Source organism: Artemia franciscana, chromosome 12, assembly GCF_032884065.1.
Source record: "Artemia franciscana chromosome 12, ASM3288406v1, whole genome shotgun sequence".
Taxonomy (NCBI): domain Eukaryota; kingdom Metazoa; phylum Arthropoda; class Branchiopoda; order Anostraca; family Artemiidae; genus Artemia; species Artemia franciscana.
In genome coordinates, this window is record NC_088874.1 from 29733467 (window position 1) to 29752277 (window position 18811).

An 18811-nucleotide genomic window follows, 5' to 3' on the forward strand; every position below is an offset into this window, starting at 1 on the left:
GTACCTTGTAGGAAACTGTGAGATTATCGCGTCAATAAGCTATAACAAAATCGCACAGCGTGTAGTGGGCGGACTATTTTTAGTGTAGTGGAATTGAAAATTAGGTAGCATTTTTCAAAGCTATCGAAGGATAATAAATTCTTTCAGAAATTCGATATTAAAGTATGGACTTCACAAAGGAAAATAAAAATGAGAACAATTTCTATTCGGGTCGTAAATGGGTTATATAAGTCTACATTAAACAATTTGTTGGGTAAAAATTTCTATGAAACAAGAAAAAATAATAAAAATTTAAAGCATATCCTTTATGTTCTTTTCATAAACTGTTTGAATAATGGAAAATGGGAGAATGCGATTTACTCTCAAAAAGCGTGAATACTTCTTAGAATGCTCCTTTTTGTATTGTGGTCTGGAAATTAAAAATAAAATGAGGGTATTTTATTTCACGTGAAGTTGGCAGCTTAATTTACTTTGTGAATTACATTTGTCTTCTACTATGATTCTTTTGAAACACCCTCTTTCTACATGCTCATATCATGATAATTCAGATTCTATGTACTCTTATTCCATTCAAACGTCCAATAAATGCTGATATCACCTCCATTGTCCTTATTTTCACATTAATAACAAAACTCTATTTTTAGTTGCGGAAGCATAAAAAATATACATCCCTTTGAAACCTATATTTATTAGTTTTAGGGTAACTAAAATTTGAAATGACACTTATAAGATTATGAGATGAAATGAGTTACAATGTACTTTTTCACAGTAGCTCCTAATTTTTGTTTTATTATGTATTTAATTCATAGACGTAACCAGAAGATTCTCGACGGTCCCTGGGCCCATAAGAAACCTTAAATTTTTCAAATTTTTATGCACTTTTTTCAACTTTTAAAATATTATATTTTGTTTTATTTGTGTCCCTGCCTCCCCCAAGAAAAAATTTTTTATGTACCTATCTGAATTAATTATACTATTTTTTATATTAATAAACCATTGTTTTGAGAAAAGCAAAGAATGAAATAGGATTAAGCTAGTTCACACCTGGAAACGGCAAGCTGGTAAAGAAACAGTTAGAAAAAGCTTTTTCACAGAAGTCCCTAGTCGCTCATCAGACATTTTTGGGAGAATTTTCCTTCTACGAGGAAGAACAATCTCTGGTGTAACACGACCATTGCTGTAATGTCCGTCAGGCAACATTGTACACCTTCACTACTCTATTACTCTACAAAAGACCACGATTAACAGTAACTAAATCTACAGTATCACAGCCAAATATGCACTCCTTAAGACTTGCAAGTGATCCCAAATGATGATGGAGAGGGACTGAAAAATTCCATCTTTTCTGGAAATCCCTTGGAGCAGGCGTATTCCACTTTTCTGTCTAATTAAAGATAACGCTTAAATAGCAAAGGGGAATAAAAGACCGGCGGAGGGCCAAGCAAACAAGTCCTGAAACGGGAGCTTCTTTTCAATCTTGGATTAGTTTTCTTTTATTATCATCATTTTCCCTAAAAATATATATTCCTTTTTGTCAAATTTCACCTATTTCACCAAACGTGACACAAGTCAAAGAAGCAAGAACAAAAACAAGTTTAGACGGATTTATTTTAATCAACCAATTGGAAGCTGGATTGGATCTTAATATATCAATCGCAAGCCTGGAAAATATATTAAGAATAGTCCACATGCTTGCGTGCTTGAATAACGAGGTAGTTTTCATCATTTGGCTTCTAAAAAGTATAATTTAATGGTAGCTGCCATTTTTTTTCATTTTTCCAGCGTTACATCTTGTTCTTACAGAGTAAATTATGACCCTACGAAGTCCAAAGGCAATCAAGTTCTTTCATAATGAAACAAAGAGCAAGAAAGTGACCTCGCTAAATTCAGCCTCTAAAAAGGCTCAAATCTATTTAGTGGCTTGACCATCACATACTGTTTTTTTTTTATTTATTTCCTAAAAATCCCTTGTTCGTGAGGACAAGGGTTTGGGTCTTGGTGTCACTGGTTATTTGGTTGGAACGGGGGTCAGCAGCCTGGCACTGTAGGCTGAACCAGAGCCAACCCACCCGTAAATAAGTACGTTGAGAAACATGGGGAAGGTAAACAGCAAGGGTGTGCGAAAGCAGAGGATGGCTGGCCACAACCCCCCCCCCATTGCACTTCCTGACTGAAAGGCCACGGCATGGAAACAAGCGCTGCCAGTAGGGACTGAAAAGTCCAATACCGTACTCCTTGTCTTTTTCACCTTTTTCATTTTTTACATTTTATTCCTGATCATTTATCTTTTAATCTATTCGAGGCATATTATTTTATTTTATTCTTGGCAGTGGCACTTCGCACAGTACAATCTTATTGTTTTATTCATTATTCTTTTCTTTTACTCTTTTTCTCTTACGAGTATATTATTTTATCTCATTCTAATATTTCAATAGAAAGGACATTGATTTTACTTATGTAGGGTTTCCATCAGTCGGCAACCCAACTGATGGCTTTGCCTGTTTTCAACAGTAATTTGACAAAGAAAGGCAAATCGAAAGCGTGTTTTTGACTAACAATTCCAACTACTTATAAGGCTGACTTGATTCTAGAACTGAATTATGCTTTACACTTTTATTTGACTTTTACTGTTCTATTCCAATCAAGTGGCAATATCCATCTTTGAAATTGTAACAAAAATTTTCAGGGAAAATAAGTGATCTTTTTTGAATTCATTAAGCAAGGTGTTCCATATTTTCCAGTCCAAAATTTTGGAGGATTTAAGTTTTCTTAAAGAGACAAACAGAGTATTTTTTTTCGGGTAAGTATTTGTAAAAGCAATTAATATAATGAAGACAATAATAAAGGAACTGATGTGAAAACAAAAAAAAAATTAAATGGAAAATGCTACTTTGCTGAAAACATTGAAGAGACGACACCAAATTAATTTTTATATTTAATATTCATATTTAATACTTACTTTATAATTAAAATTAAAATTTAATACTTAACCAATATTAATGTTAATAAAATAATTTAAATGAAGCTATTTGTGTTTTAATTATTCATTATTAGAATGAAAAAGGATACTTTGATGGGTACTTTAAAGGTGCCACACCATTGTCGATTATTCAATGTCTAAATTGTTTAAATAATGTTCAATAATGTTTATAGCATTTATAATAATGTTTAAATAATTTAATATTTGAATACAATAAAAGGATTGAAATAAAATTATTAGAAATTTAGCTAATTGCTATTTGAACTAAAACAGCTACTTTCCCAGATACTTGGAAGAGACAAGACCAATATTGATGAATATATAAGTAATTTCTAGGGGAATGTACACTCCCATCCGCTTCAACTAATAACGAAAGCGATTTTTTCCCCTACTTTTCATTTTCTACTTTAACAAAAAGGAGAGTGCGACAAAATAATGTCCCTAAAGACTAATTTACTTCAAAGGACGATAAAAATTTTCTCCTGTATCGGCAAAAAATAAATTATTGATAATGCCGAGAGGCACATGGTAAAATAAGTAGGCAAATTTTAACAAGAAAATCTGTGTTTAAAGTCCCCGACAGTGTACACTTAAAGGGTAGATATAGATTATGTGTTAAATATGAGGATATTAAAATGTATATTTAAAAGAAGCTAAAATGAACTTACACCTAGAACACTTATTAACTAAGTAAATATTTCATTTTTAGTCATCAATTTCAACAATGAAATCTTTATCAGAATTTCTTTTGAGCCCCAAGTCACTAAAAGGCTAAAAGCAAGTTCAGTAATTGTAAACAATTGTTTAGTGCTAATGTACAAAAAGATGGTCAATCTAGACTGGTAATCCCCTCCATTTCAAGATCGGAGGCCAAGTTAAGATGGTGGAGGTATGTTTGTAAAAGGTGGTAGGGTCAAAATCTTTTTTCGTGAACCTAATTACTAGCCAGCCTGGTAGAGTTTAACCTAATCTGGTCGACAGCTGAAGTTTAGGTTTTGGCTAACCCAGGTAAGTTTGGTCTCTGGAGGCAGGGTACACTCTAGTCAGGCTTATCTACATAGAGGGCTTATCAAACCTCAATTTGATGCTCTAAGGATCATGAGCTGTGAATTAATTATGTCTTTAGGGGATGAGTGTCCGATGCAACTACAATTTAGAGTGAGTGCCTTCACTCACTTTATTATTGAATAAATAAAGTTTTATTTTTTTCTTCTTGTTTTATTTATTGAATAAATAAAGTTTTATTCTTTACTTCTTGTTTTATTTATTGAATAAATAAAGTTTTATTCTTTACTTCTTGTTTTATTTATTGAGTAAGTTCCTTCCTCACATTTCGTAACGAATTTTTCTACTGACATTGCAAACCTCATCAAAGTTCAATTAATTTTACCCTTATCTCATTAAGCCTATCTCGATCCTTGTATGCAAATTAGTATTAACTCACAATCTACCGCATTTCATTCTAAGACGCTACACACTCTGCTTAAAGAGAAGATTTAGGCAAGCAAACGTTCTTGAACTTTCTGAACTTAAGCTTGTGGATTAAAATAAAATGCACCTAAACGTAAAGGTGACCGTATTCAGATGACGATACTAAAAGACACATTTCAAGCCTTTGAAGTTCATTTATATCAAGAACATCTGGGAACTAACAAGATAGGATAGTTATAATTGGGTAATTTCAAAAATTAAGTCTTTATCAAAGTTTCAGGAAGTATTAACATAAACGTAAGGATAACTGTTTTTACTAAGAATAAAGGGAGACGACACTGAATTGCACACTTAAAACATACTAAAATTAATTTATATTTATTAAAATGGCAATATAATTAAAGTGAATAATTTTAAACAACTAATTTCAACTATAGAGTCACTGTAAAAGTTCTTGAAGAATATAACATCACGGCTGTAGCGTCGTCATGGTTCTAGCGTCAGATACAACTCTATGGGTACAAAATCAGATAACCTAGCCCGTAGTTTCCGAAAATTTAGAAACATATTTTGAAAAAAGAAAACAAAAAACTGTCTAGTGAGAAAGAATTGTCATTTAAAGTTTGTTGCAAAAATAATTGGGAATTTCGGAAAACCGCCTAAAACTACTCAAAAATAGTGTCGGATCGAAATGAAAACTGTGCTATGAAAATGTTTCGGCATCATAGCCGAAAACATCATACAGGAGGATTACAGTGCCCCGTCTTGAACAACAAGGAAATTTTTTTTTGCAAGGGTAGCACTGATGTGTCTCATTTTTATGGTTTTTTTCTTTGTCACTATTGGGCTCATTTGAAAGCTCTTAAGATTTTTAAGAATTTTTAAGGATTTTAAGGCTTTTTAAGGATTTGAAATATTTTTAAGGGCTCATTTGAAAGCTCTTTTTTTGTCTAAATGCTTTAGCTAAGTAAAAAAAGATAATATTTAAATGAATTGTGATTTCTGACAAAAACTCCGCCTTCACATTAGAGATGATATAACACACCTATATTTTAACAAGAGAAATTGTCTACGGATTGTTATGGGTACCCGGCTGACTGACCGTATTTGAAACAGTAGACTGTACAAAAAGTGTGGTTCAATCCCGCTTTCAAGGGCTATAATGAAAGAAAGGTTGAGATGGCTAGGCCACGTTCTGCGGACGAAGGATGACAGATTGCCGAAGATTGTCCTTTTGGCCGGCCATCGGGGGTTACACGGAAAGCAGGTTGTCCTCGTCCGGGGTGAGAGGATGTCATAAATAAAGATCTAAAGGAAATAGGAACTTCCTGGGAGAGTGTAAAGAGGGAGGCCTTGAATATATTAGGTTGGAGGAGGAGCGTGCGTTGCTGTGTTGGCCTCAGGCGGCTTGGTGCTGCAGTGAGTTATTAGTAGTAGTAGCAGTAGTATATTTTGACAAGAGATGATATAACACACGTATATTTTGAAAAGCTACTCTTCTGGGATATAATGTAATATCTGAACGACCTCGCTGCCTGATTCCCTATTGTTCGTACCTTAATAGGTTCAAACTAGCAAAAAGCAGAAGAATTTTCCTGTGCGCATGTGTGTTTCCTCTGTGGGTTAAATATGAGGATAATAAAATACATATTTAAAATATGCTTAAATGAATTGATATTTAGCATGTTTTATAGCCTAGTCAAGTGCGGTACCTTTTTTCATTTAACTTCAGCGTTAAAATCTTCGGCAATGTTTCAGACAATATACGTAAAGATGAACATATCCTATGCGCTAAATATGAGTCTATTAAAATATGAACTTAACATATGTCAAATAAGTTGATATCTAGCATATTTGTAAACTAATCAAACACAACTATTTCTATAAATCTATAATCTTGACTGCTACATACGAAATTCTAAGGTTAATAAACAATACGCCTGACATTCCAAACATCTCTGAATATATCGAAAATGTTCTTTGCTGTAAGATTGCATATTTGGACTTGAGCATAAAAAGGCGACTCTTTTGATCAATTTTAATATTATTAAGCTCCAAGTTCTTAGGGTTTTGGTTTCAATTAGCTGAGGTCACTCCTTACTTGCTTAGGCATAAGCGGTATGAAATATAGAAAGTCAATTTTTTTAAAATTTTCTTCGTAGGGGGAATGCAACTTTTCGAGTCAAAATTTAAACTTAATTGATTTGTAGTATTTGGATTTGTTTTAAAGTTGGTCATGAATAGCAAAATTTTAAGTTTTCGGTTTTGGAAATTAAATAAAATGTCTTAAGGGTTTCTTAATACAAAATCAGTATATCTGGACTATAGTTTTATAATTATTCGCTGTCTTGATTAAAAGTTATAACCATTTTTTCTATTAAAACTTATTTTTTACTTATATGTTGTTATTATATGGTGATATTATATATTGAGTTTTGGTTTCTCTAGCCAGACATCACTCCTTCAGGGATGTCAATTTTTGAAAATGTAGAGGGAGGGGTGGAGGGTTTATGGGGCAAAATGCACTCCCCAGAATATTTAAATTTTGTTGTCTTTTCGATTTTTCCAAAAAAAGACCAAAATAAGAATTTTCAACATTGTAACTGAAGAAATATTCAATCTTTGATTGAATATGGTACTAGACGCTGAGGTATTGTACCATCTATCTGGTCTTTTGTGCTTTAATGCTTCAATGCATTTCTAGTCAGGTCAGAAAGATTAAAAACGATATAAAAAAAAACATACTTCCCCATTTGTTATTTATTTTTGCCACCCTAGCTCAAATTTTGTAGGTGAAAAGGTCAAATAAAACCAAACACATAAGTAGGGATTGTAGTCCTACAACACCATAATAAAAACGAATTTCAACTTCATTGGCTCACAAATATGGCGTATCTTTGTGATCTGATTATAATAACCCTTAAGGGCGGGATGTCAATTCATAAAAGAGTGGGGAAGATACAAGGATTTTTTTTCAGGATATAAAAATGATTTTCTAAATATAGGAGGCAATGAGTTCTAAATACAGTCCTAGTGATACTAGATATAGCTTCCTATTTTGTTAGAACTAACTATAGTCCTAGCCGAGTGGTTGGCGTGCTAGACCTCAGACACTTTGTCGTGAGGATAGAGGTTTGAGTCCTGGGATCACTCGTTATTTGGTTTGAATGGGGGTCAGTGGCATGACTCTGTATGCTCAGCCAGAGTCAACCCAGCTCTAAATGCATACCTGAAGAAACCTGAGGAATTCAAAAGGGATGGGTATACGAAAGTACACGATTGCTGGCCTACAGCTCCTACTGCACTTCCTGGCTGAGGGGCCATGAAACAAAGAACAGCACCGCCGTTAGGGTTTGCGAAAGCCAATCCTGCATTCTTTATCTTACCTTTACCTGCCTCTATCGACTGGCAAGTTTAAATCATAAAGAGATACTTATAAAAAGACCAACAACTCCACATTTTGAAAACAATTAATCTTGTTTCAAATTTCTGTCATTATAAGAACAAAAGTTTTTGAGTCAAACATTTCTACGGTTGTTTTTTCTATTACTCTGTGCAAAAACTCTCTTGATAAACACCATAGAAGTTGTTTATTTTGAGAATGCCATTTTGCAGGGGTAGGGACAACGTTATGCGTTTGAATGTCCGACAAAAGACCAGCTTATGAAAGTAGGACTAAGTAGGCAGGGGTAGGGAATTAGAATTTGGAATTGCAGGGAATCCTTGACACAGACGTGGGACCCTTTTTAGAGGAGAAAGATCAATAAAATAACATAAAACATTATTATTATAATGGTGTTTATCAATAATTCTATTGATAAACACCATAGAAGTTGTTTATTTTGAGAATGCCATTTTGTAGGGCTAGGGAGGACGTTATGCGTTTGAATGTCCGACAAAAGACCAGCTTACAAAAGTAGGACAAAGCAGGTAGGGGTAGGGAATTTGAATTTGGAATTACAGGGAATCCTAAACACAGACGCGGGGCCTTTTTTAGAGGAGAAAGATCAAAACAATAATATAAGATATGCAAAATAGGGTAATAATAATAGTATAACAAACGGTATATTTGATAACTTGAATAAGGAGTTCCCAGAAACTCAGGAAACCCATGAAACCTAGGATATCTGGGTGTCATGGGCTCCAAAGCCCTCTAGGCTAACTCAATCAACTAAAATAAACAAATAACTAACTTAGAAAATTAACCTCAGGAGTTAAAATTAGGTTAAGTCTAGACTACAAACAAAACGCTGCAACTCAAGTAAGACAATAGTATTTAGAAAAAAAGTTCTGAAATTGATTTGGCTTGAGTATTGGAATTGTCCGAAGTTGAATATTTTCGCGAAATGTCTGGATGCCGACTGTTTAGCAAGTCTTTATTTTAAATATTTGATTTTTTCATCAGAATATTATAATAACACATTAGAACTATAGAATATTATGAAATAGTTTATTTAAACAAGTGTTTATGCAGAATCATTTTATAACAGTAATAATACTTTTATTGGTAAAAATAAATAAAATTAACAATGTTAGTTCCAATATAGAACTTGGGTATGTTGGAGTTATAAAACTTCCCTGAAGCCTTTGTAGCCTGTCATATAGAAGAAACATGTTTAATATAAGAATGCAAACATGAAAGAAAAAAAACAGAAACAGATCCCCATGATGCAAATGTCAATTTTCAAGAATTAGATAGTGAAAAAAAAACTAAAATTAGAGCTCATATCAGTAAAACCGACAGAAAATCATCTGAAGATTCGAAATGCATTTCAGTAGATTTCAGATGTAATGCAAAGATATTTTAGTGATTCTTTTTATGTATTTTATTGATGTTTTTTGTCTTTTATCTAAATATTACTACTCTTATTACTAATAACTCACCGCAGCACCAAGCCACCTGAGACCAAAACAGCTACGCACGCTCCTTCTCCATTCCAATCTATTCAAAGTCTCCCTCTTTACACCCTCCCAGGAAGTTCCCGTTTCCTTTGAATCTTTCTCTATGACATTTCCCCATTCCAACCGCGGATGACCTGCTTTCCATTTAGCCCTAGACAGTTGGCCAAAAAGGACAAATTTAGGCAATTTGTCAGCCTTCATCCGGGAAACGTGCCCTAGTCATCTCAGCCTTTCTCTCATTACAACCCTAGAAAACGGATTGAATAGCACTTTTAGTACAGCCTACTATTTGAATACGATCAGTCAGCCCGGTAACCAGGACAGTCCATATGCAATTTCTCTGGAAAATATTTAGAAAATCTTCATCCGCTTTTCGGAGCACCCATGCTTCAGAGTCATGTTCAACCACTGTCATCATTGTAACTACCAATATTCTAATCTTGGTTTGCAGACTAATCTTCCTATTCTTCCAAACACTTTTTAACTGTGAAAATAAAAAACACTCTGAATCTTGGCTATTCTACTTTTAATATCTCCACTACTCCCACCGTCTTTATTAATAATACTACCAAGGTAAGTAAAGCTGCCCACCTGATCAATCTTTTCGTTACCTAACGTCACTTTTTCATTTTCATCTATTTCAAATATTTATGAAAATCTTCTTTCTTAACTAATCTATTTTCACTAGAAAATAATTGTAATAAGCAAAATAGTTCCAATTTCTTAAACATCCGTTTTTATCGCCCAATTTTTCATAAATTTTTTATCCCTCCCCCCTTCATTTCATCCCCGTCATTCGTGATTTTTTCGTCGTTATCGTTAATTGCAAATATTTTGAATAAAATATATTACACTATAACACCAGATAGTGAGAAGAGAATTCATTCTTCTTAAATATTTATTTTTATTTGTTGCAGAAAAATGTTAATTGTAAATTTGGCTATGCCTACAGTGATAGCAAGGAAAAGAGGGACGAATAGACAGGATTGTTATGGAACAATGAGATTTAATACACATGGCATGCTGAAATGGATTATGGTCTACCGAACTTGCCACAAATTCTAATTTCCTACAGAGGCTCAACTTCAAGAAGAAGCGGAAATTTATCTGAGAATTAAAGGAAAAAGTTGACAAATCATGTCAAAGAGAATGTTTATAGTTAACAAAACTTCTGCAAAGAGAGCAACTTTTCAAAAAGAAATTTTAAATCCAATATTTCTTCAATCCCGGTGGAATATCTGCTGCATCTAACCATTATTCCCTTCTTCTCATAAGCAAGTGCTAACTTAAGAAATAGTGGAATTGCCTATTACGGTGTGAAAACAGTGCTATCTATTCGCTTGTAATATTGCAATTGCAGATGGCGATATCAAATAGCAATTTAGCAACGTTTCGAAATACCAAGGATTCAGAAAATAAAAATTCTCAAATGATGATTAATTTGATGCAAATGATGCCTCAGCAACATTGTCAAAATAATAGCTGTATTATTATAAATACAATTTTTCTTGAAGACTCACTACAATTGTTTTTTGTCTATAGAAATGAATCTAAGATTTCGCCATTCTTTGCTTTTTTTACTTTGTTTTCACCAAATTACGGTACTATTACTTATTATTTATTATTATAAATTATGGTATATAGACTATTCTTTGAACTGCAAGACAACTACACAATTTGTCTTTTTCTATAAATTTTGCATCTTATAATATCTTCATAAGCATAAAAATAGTCATAAAATATAGATTTCCAATTGCGAGTAACGAGCTGTTATTTGCATAAAGACGATTTCCTTTTGTATAAAGCTCCAAATTTTAGCTATTCCTGCATTGGAAATTGTGAGCCATGCCTCCCCCCCCCAAATCTCAAGATTATTACGATTTTTCCTGTAGGAGTGAGAATTCCGTATTCGATTGGTATTTCGCGGAAACGTCATTTCTTAGGTATTCGGAGCGACTTTTAGAAACCTTTAATAGAGTCTATATAATTCACAACCATTTTACAACCCATGCAGATTTTTGATGTCACTGTCACAAGATATTAGTATTTAACACTGGCTATTGAGTTTAGATATTCTCAAACACAAAGTAAACAGCAGCGTTAGGGATATAAGTTTTGGTTTTTGACTTTAAATTTTATATTTTTTTACGACTTGTTTGACTCATTTTAAGCTTTTTATTTTATCATAAGAAAATTGTTGTACTTACAAAAACATCTTTTCAAGAATCATGGGCCATAAAGTTCAGTGGGCTCAAACGGTTTTTTTTTTTTTTAATATGAGGATTACAAATCTTGTTCAGCACAATCGTTTCTTATTCTGTTTATTAGAAACAAAATTTATCTTAAGTTCGCCAAGTTAGATTTTTGCGTAAAATGTGATTATTCATCTGAATAAAGAAACTTTTAAAAAAATAGGTGCAGAAAATTGATTAGACCAAACAAACGAATGTACTTTGTTTAATAAAGTAGGGTATAAATCGTCAATGATTGGACGATTTATAACATTTGCTGAGAAAAACGTTTCCTGAGGTGCATTCAGAGGGAGAATCAGTAGGACGATATATTTTCAATAATATTTAAATAATTCTGATCTGTACTACCCAGTTAATCATCCTTTTGAGAACAGCTTGGCAAATAGTTTTTGACATTTGCCTCAGATGTATGACAAATGTCAGATACGACCTTCGGCCACAGCAGTGACGAAATATAAGTTTCATAAAAAGCGTCACATAATACTTTTTGAATCATTTTATCTGTATTTTTAAATGGTAAATGGGTGAAAAACGCAGACTTTGAGTTTCTTTTTTTTACTTTTTTATAGAATACAAAAATAAAATTAGGTCACAACAATTTTTAAATAAATTTAATAAAGTACCAAATTCACAATTTTTAGTTAGTTCTTTTTTCTTAAAGTTTAGCTTGGTCATTTATAAATGGAAGAATAACTAAAAATTTTGCAGGCACATATGATTGAATTTATTCTGGTTACGGGAGGGGGTGGATGCAATGATAGAAAAAATGATTGATGATTTAAATAAGAAGTGCCATAAATTCAGGAAATTTTTAAATTTCCTGAGGCTCCTCTCCTGGGTGTGTCCCTGCATATGTAGAACGTAATGCACAAAAATTTGTATCAAAGCTGTCTAATGCGAAATTAGCAGAAAAGAAGAAAAATGGCGAAAAAAAAGACAATTTACTTACCTCTCTTTTACCTCTGTAATAGGCTTTCCTTCGCTTTAATTTTACCGGTCTCCGTTCATTTTTAGTGCTGAAAAGGGAACAAATCTTATTAACATTTATCATGTTTTTAATTAATATTCACTTTAATTCTTTTCTTTGGGATTATTCTCATCGGTTCAAGCACAAATAAAATTCTTCAACCCGCTCAATGAGTTTCAATCAATACTTGTTTTTATTTACAACTATCCGAGTTTCTACCCTCCCCCATAACGGGGTTATTTCTTTGAAATATACGATTTATTCCATTCTAAATACCGTTATGATTTATAAATATAATTTTTACCTTGTAAATACCACTGAGAGTACTTTTCTAAGATTAATAAGTTGTAACATATTCTTAGGTAACATATTGTAATTGCAGCGATCAATAACAGAAATTTCCGTCGTTAAAAGAGCCTTATTAAAGATGCATTTAAATTATTCTAAACATATTCAACATAAAATTACTCAAAATAAAATTTCCCAAAAATTTAAGACACGTTTTTAAAATGCTATTAATATGTTATATTAAATGAGATATACCTTAGTGAAAGTAAGGTCATATATCCTTTAACTGCTTTTCATTCTTTTTTTGGAAACTCTCAAGTGTATGTGATATCTTTTTTTTTAGTCTTTTACGTCTTTCGTACAACATGGAATTGTCAAATATTCATTCTTTTTTAGAATAAATTCCACTTAGAAAGATAAATAGACAATCGTATATGAGACGTTGCAGGAAATTAAGATAGAAAAAACATTTATAAGCACATTTGTATGGAATTAACCACAGGAAAAATTCTATTCCTCAACTATGCAGAACATAACTCCTCTCCAAGAACAAAGACACTCATAGGAAAGTGAAATGGGCCTTAGTTCTCTACAGGACTAAAAACATGCCGAAGGGGAAAATTTGTGCATTTGGAGAAAATGTCATTTCCCAGTTTTCTGGGAAAATTCATTTTGAAACATCCGGCCTCTCCCTAGTCATGGAAAATTTGGATTATACTTCAATTGACAAACTTTCTACAGTTCAAATGAACCAAATATTCCCCCAATTTTATGCTCAAAGTCTTTTACACTTCGAAAATACTACCAACTTTACTACCATCTTTGCTGCCATGCTAGACTTGCCCAAGATCTACCCTTCGAGCTTGATAAAGCTTGTTTTCAAAATGAATTCACAACTAGTTGTGTCTTACTAGCAGAAAATTGCTAGTCACGAGAAAAAACAAGAGCTAAGAGCTCATATGGCATGAGCTCTAGCAAAATTCTAAGAATCAATAGCTTGATTTAAAAGGAAAATCAGAGGCTTAATGCCGGTTGGGAGTTAAAATAAGAGCTCTGAGACACGAGGTCCTTCTAAATATCAAAATTCATTAAGATCCGATCACCCATTCGTAAGTTAAAAACACCTCATTTTTCTAATTTTTCCTCTCCCTTCAGCCCCCCAGATGGTCAAATCGGGGAAAACGACTTTATCAAGCCAATTTGTGCAAGTCTCTGACATGCCTACCAATTTTCATCGTCCTACCACGTCCAGAAGCACTAAAATCGCCAAAGAACTGGATCCACCCTAACTCCCCCAGAGAGGGCGGATCCAGTCTGGTGACGTCAATCACGTATCTACGATATTTGGTTATTCTACCCACGAAGTTTCATCCCGATCTCTCCACTCTAAGCATTTTCCAAGATTTCGGTTTCCTCTGCCAACTCCCCCCCCCCCAATGTTACCAGATCAGATCGGGATTTAAAAAAAGAGCTCTGAGACATGAGTTCCTTCTAAATATCGAGTTTCATTAAGATCCAGGCACCCGGTCTTAAGTTAAAAATACCTCAGTTTTTCTAATTTTTCCGAATTGACACCCCCCCCCCAAGCCAACTCCCCCAAAGAGAGCGGATCCATGCCAATTATGGCCATCATGTATCTAGAACTTGTGCTTATTCTCCCCATCAAGTTTCATCCCGATCTCTCCACTCTAAGCGTTTTCCAATATTTCTGTTTCCTCCCTCCAGCCTCCTACGTCCCCCGATCCGATTCGAATTAGAAATGGGGCATCTGAGACATAAAATTTTTCTATATATCAAGTTTCATTAAGATCCGATCACCCATTCGTAAGATAAAGATACCTCAATTTTCCAAGATTTCCGATTTCCCCCTCCAACTCCCCCCAATGTCATTTGATCCGGTCGGAATTCAGAATAAGAGTTTTGAAGCACAAGATCCTTCTAAATATCAAATTTCATTAAGATCTGAAAATCCTTCGTAAGTTACAAATACATCATTTTTTCTAAATTTTCCGAACTACCCCCCCCCCCAACTCCCCCAAAGAAAAGGGATCCGGTTTGGTTATGTGAGCCATGTATCTTGGACTGGTGCTTATTCTTCCCACCAATTCATCCTGATCTCTCCGCTCCAAGCCTTTTCCAAGATTTCCGATTCCCCCCGCCCCAAATCCCCCCAATGACACTGAATCTGATCGGGATTGAAAATAAGAGATATGAATTACGAGTCCCTTCTAAATATGGAATTTCATTAAGATCCGGTCAATCCCTCGTAAGTTAGAAATACCTCATTTTCTCTAATTTTTCAGAATTAACCCTCCCCCAACTCCTCCAAATAGATCAGAACCGTTCTGGTTATGTCAATCATGTATCTAGGACCTGAGCTTTTTTTCCCACCAAGTTTCATCCCGATCCCTCGGCTCTAATCGTTTTCCAAGATTTTAGGTTTCCCCCTCCAGCTCTCCCCAATGTCACCAGATCCGTTCGGAATTTAAAATAAAAGCTCCGAGACACGATATCCTTCGAAATATCAAAATTCATTAAGATCTGATCACTTGTTCGTAAGTTAAAAATACCCCGTTTTTTCTAATTTTTCCGAATTAACTGTTAACCCCCCCCCCCCATATAGTCGAATCAGGGAAACGACTATTTCTAATTTAATCTGGTCTGGTCCCTTATACGCCTGCCAATTTTCTTCGTCCTAGCTTATCTGGAAGTGCCAAAACTAGCAAAACCTGGAGAGACAGTCCGACAAACAGACCGACAGAATTTGTGATCGCTACATGTCACATGGTTAATACCAAGTGCCATAACAATGGAATGCAAAGCTGGCTTATAAATCAAATTTATGCTTGAAATTCGCGAATAACGAGTGAAAGACAAGTTGTTTAAAAATTGAGCTATAAGATCAGTTAGTAAAAATTATCGCAACTAATGACTTAAAAAGCGAGTTATTTAAAAAGTAGCCACACGTCCATGGTATTAATCATTTTTCTCGACAAACCGTTAATAGCGTTCTCGGTTCTCGTTTAGCGTTAATAGTTGGTCTCAGTTATAATTTTACACGGTTTAAAAAAATTATAAGCATTTCTTGAAATCATTGATTAAAAAATATAGAAGAAAGCCGAAATTAAAAGTTTTATTAAATTCATGATCTTAATAAACTGAATTTAGGGCTAAAAACTACAAACTAGTAAAAAATTCCACTTGTGGACACCCTTTCCAAGTCTAACTAATTCTTCTTGCGAATAACGGCCATTAACGGCCAATAACAGCTTCAGATTAGTTGCGAATATCAATAAAAGTTAAGTCGGTTTCGCTTCCCATGCTGTAAATAACACTCAAGTTCTAGATAACACCCTCCAATTCACCCTCCATTAACTAGACTAAATATTTGTAGGTTAAAACCCCAAACAAAACACTTAACCTTTCGTAGGGCAACCAGTCAAACTCCTACAAACTTTGAAAAAAATTTCAGTCTAGACTTTGTTGCCAGACTAGACTTACCCAGCACCAGCCCTAACGTTCAAAAACTCTATTGGAGCTTCTGAGTTTTAAAACAAAGTCAAACTTGTTGAAAAAACTTTAGAATTCAGTCAAAGGAGACACTGGAAGATACAGTAATGACAAAGAGGTGATAAATAAGTCTAATCAGCGCTGTCATACATGGGAACTAAGACCATAATCGGTTTGAGATGTAGTGGAAGGAACTTGTCGCAAAAGATATGAACTGTGTTAAAAAAAAGACAGCAAGAGAATTTTTTAGATAAATTTCAAATAGGAAGGATCAGATGGAAGTCAAATTATAACGGAATAACTCTCATAGCTTTATTTATGAAATCTTTTATTTATTTTTATTACATGGAATTTACTATAATCTATTTATTACCGCCTTTGTTATGAAAGTAGTGTTTTAAGTGAAATGGTTATTTTATCTAAATTTACTTAATATAAAAAAGTTGTAAAACACTACATTATTTATTTATTTTTTTATTTAATTTTTTTTACAGTGTAGATTAATGTGAGTATTAATCTGGTTGCTTTCCAGCTACTCAGTAGACGCATCCCGAGGAATCATTCTAGCTGAATCAGCTAGAAATGGTAATATTTTCTTACTTGCCGTTTTTTTAAGCACGTTTTTTAATTTTTGGTTACTATGGGCCTTGGTCCGTCCTTTACTAGGTCGCACCTACCGCTGCAACCATGATGTCATATCAGCCACGTGGTTCGCTAGACATTTTCCACGGATGTGGTGAAAGGTGGCAATAGTTACTGTACACAATCCGCTGATAAAAATGATTCCACTAGGAAAAAGAATTCCTCGTAAAAAATTTCAGACGAAAAAAAGTCCAAATCTCACTCTTGCAACTAATGTATAGTTATAATTTTAATTAAAATATTATTATTATTATTATTATTATTATTATTATTATTATTATTATTATTATTATTATTATTATACAAATATTATTAAAATAATAATATAACCACATAGTTAATTTTATTAATTTATAATTATAGACTATCTTCACATCATTTATTTTTAATAACTCTATACTTATTACTTTAGTTATTGATTGGTTATGCATATTAAATAACAATCTATTTCTAATTGTAATCGATACATAAAAAACTTCTAGGTTTGATCTACTTTATTAAGCCTTACATTACAAAAAAAAGTTAAAGAACATAATCGCTTCTTGCTTATGTTATCAAAATGTAAACTATTTGCATTTATATTCTTTACTTCTTTTAAGATTTAAAGTAACTTTTGACTGGTACACATGTACACAAAAGTATATTTTCGGAAGGGTAGGCCAGGCCATATAAATAGATGAATTCCGACAAAACATACACAGTTATGGGAGAAATAAACATAATCATTATTTGGAGGGTGCGCGGACTCAAAGACCCCACTCCCACATTTATGGCTGTTTCGGGGATTACCTTGGAATTCAGTTTGTAATTATCATTTGCGTTAAACAGGTTTGTCGAGAAAAAATAAGAAATAAATTTGCATAAATACGCATTAAAGCTCGTATGTGTGGAATGTAGTCTAGATAAATACGTCCGATAGCTTGTGTGACACTCACTTTTAGATCTTTAATTTTGGTTTGCAAAAAAAAACAACAAACAATATTTAGCTATCAAAACTGTTTTGACCACATTCTTACAATTCGTAATATTTGTGTAAACATACATATATTAAAAGTTACACTAACAATATTATTGGCCCAGGAGGCTGAAACAACAAGAGATCCAATAGTGTTAACATAGCATTCTAATAGTATTATTGATCTGCAATAGTGTCTTGTAACAACACAGTAACTGAGGTAATTGAGGGTACATTCGTATATGCTGATAGCTACTGATTGGTTATACGAGGTCAAAACGGCCCATCCGGTATCAAAATACCCTTTCTCTTAGCAATTAAAGGTCAAATCTTGCTTTATTTAAACAAATCAAAATATTATAAAAAATATTAAGCTGCACCCACAATAGATATCTCCTAATACCAATCTTGAGCAAAAGTTAATTTCGGGAATACCCAAACCAGAGATTCTGGTAGCCAAAAAAAAACAAAAAAAAAAACAGATGTAGCTAAACTGAATATCAAAATTAAAACTATCCTAGTATACTGATAGTTAGAAAAGGATTTTAAAGATTCGTCTACTAAAAAAAAGCGACGAAGACCACACTGTCTTTCCAAAACAAACAAACACAAAGTAGAAACAATAGGGAAAATCTTTTCAAGACATAGGAAATCAATTCAGTGGATATTTCGGCCCTATGTCCAAAGGCCGTCTTCAGCGCAATACGAGAAAGAAAAAAAAATACATATATAAACTTACATTAAAATGTGAGAATTAAAACTAATAACTTTTTTCAAAACTTTTTAAAAGCAGCCCTAGCATCCTTACTTCAATGAAGTTCAACCAGGACTGATAAGTAGAACGAAGTGAGATGATAAATTCATTCAAACAAAACAGAACAAAA

General features: G+C 33.4%; 1 protein-coding gene across 2 annotated transcripts in view; it reads right to left on the reverse strand.

Annotated features, from left to right (window-relative positions):
* LOC136033969 (pleckstrin homology domain-containing family G member 5-like) overlaps positions 1 to 18811 on the reverse strand; it is a 405461-nt gene that overhangs the window by 266766 nt on the left and 119884 nt on the right. Inside the window, exons 1-2 of one of the 2 annotated variants that reach the window (XM_065714998.1) lie at positions 18667 to 18746; positions 12515 to 12581 (exon numbers count right to left, since the gene is read on the reverse strand). Coding sequence is in view for 1 of the 2 variants with exons in the window: in XM_065714997.1 (XP_065571069.1) it covers positions 12515 to 12581 (67 nt within the window). In the remaining variant the exon portion in view is untranslated. Of the gene's footprint in view, positions 1 to 12514; positions 12582 to 18666; positions 18747 to 18811 lie in introns of those variants that run through there. The other variant, XM_065714997.1, reaches the window with a different exon arrangement.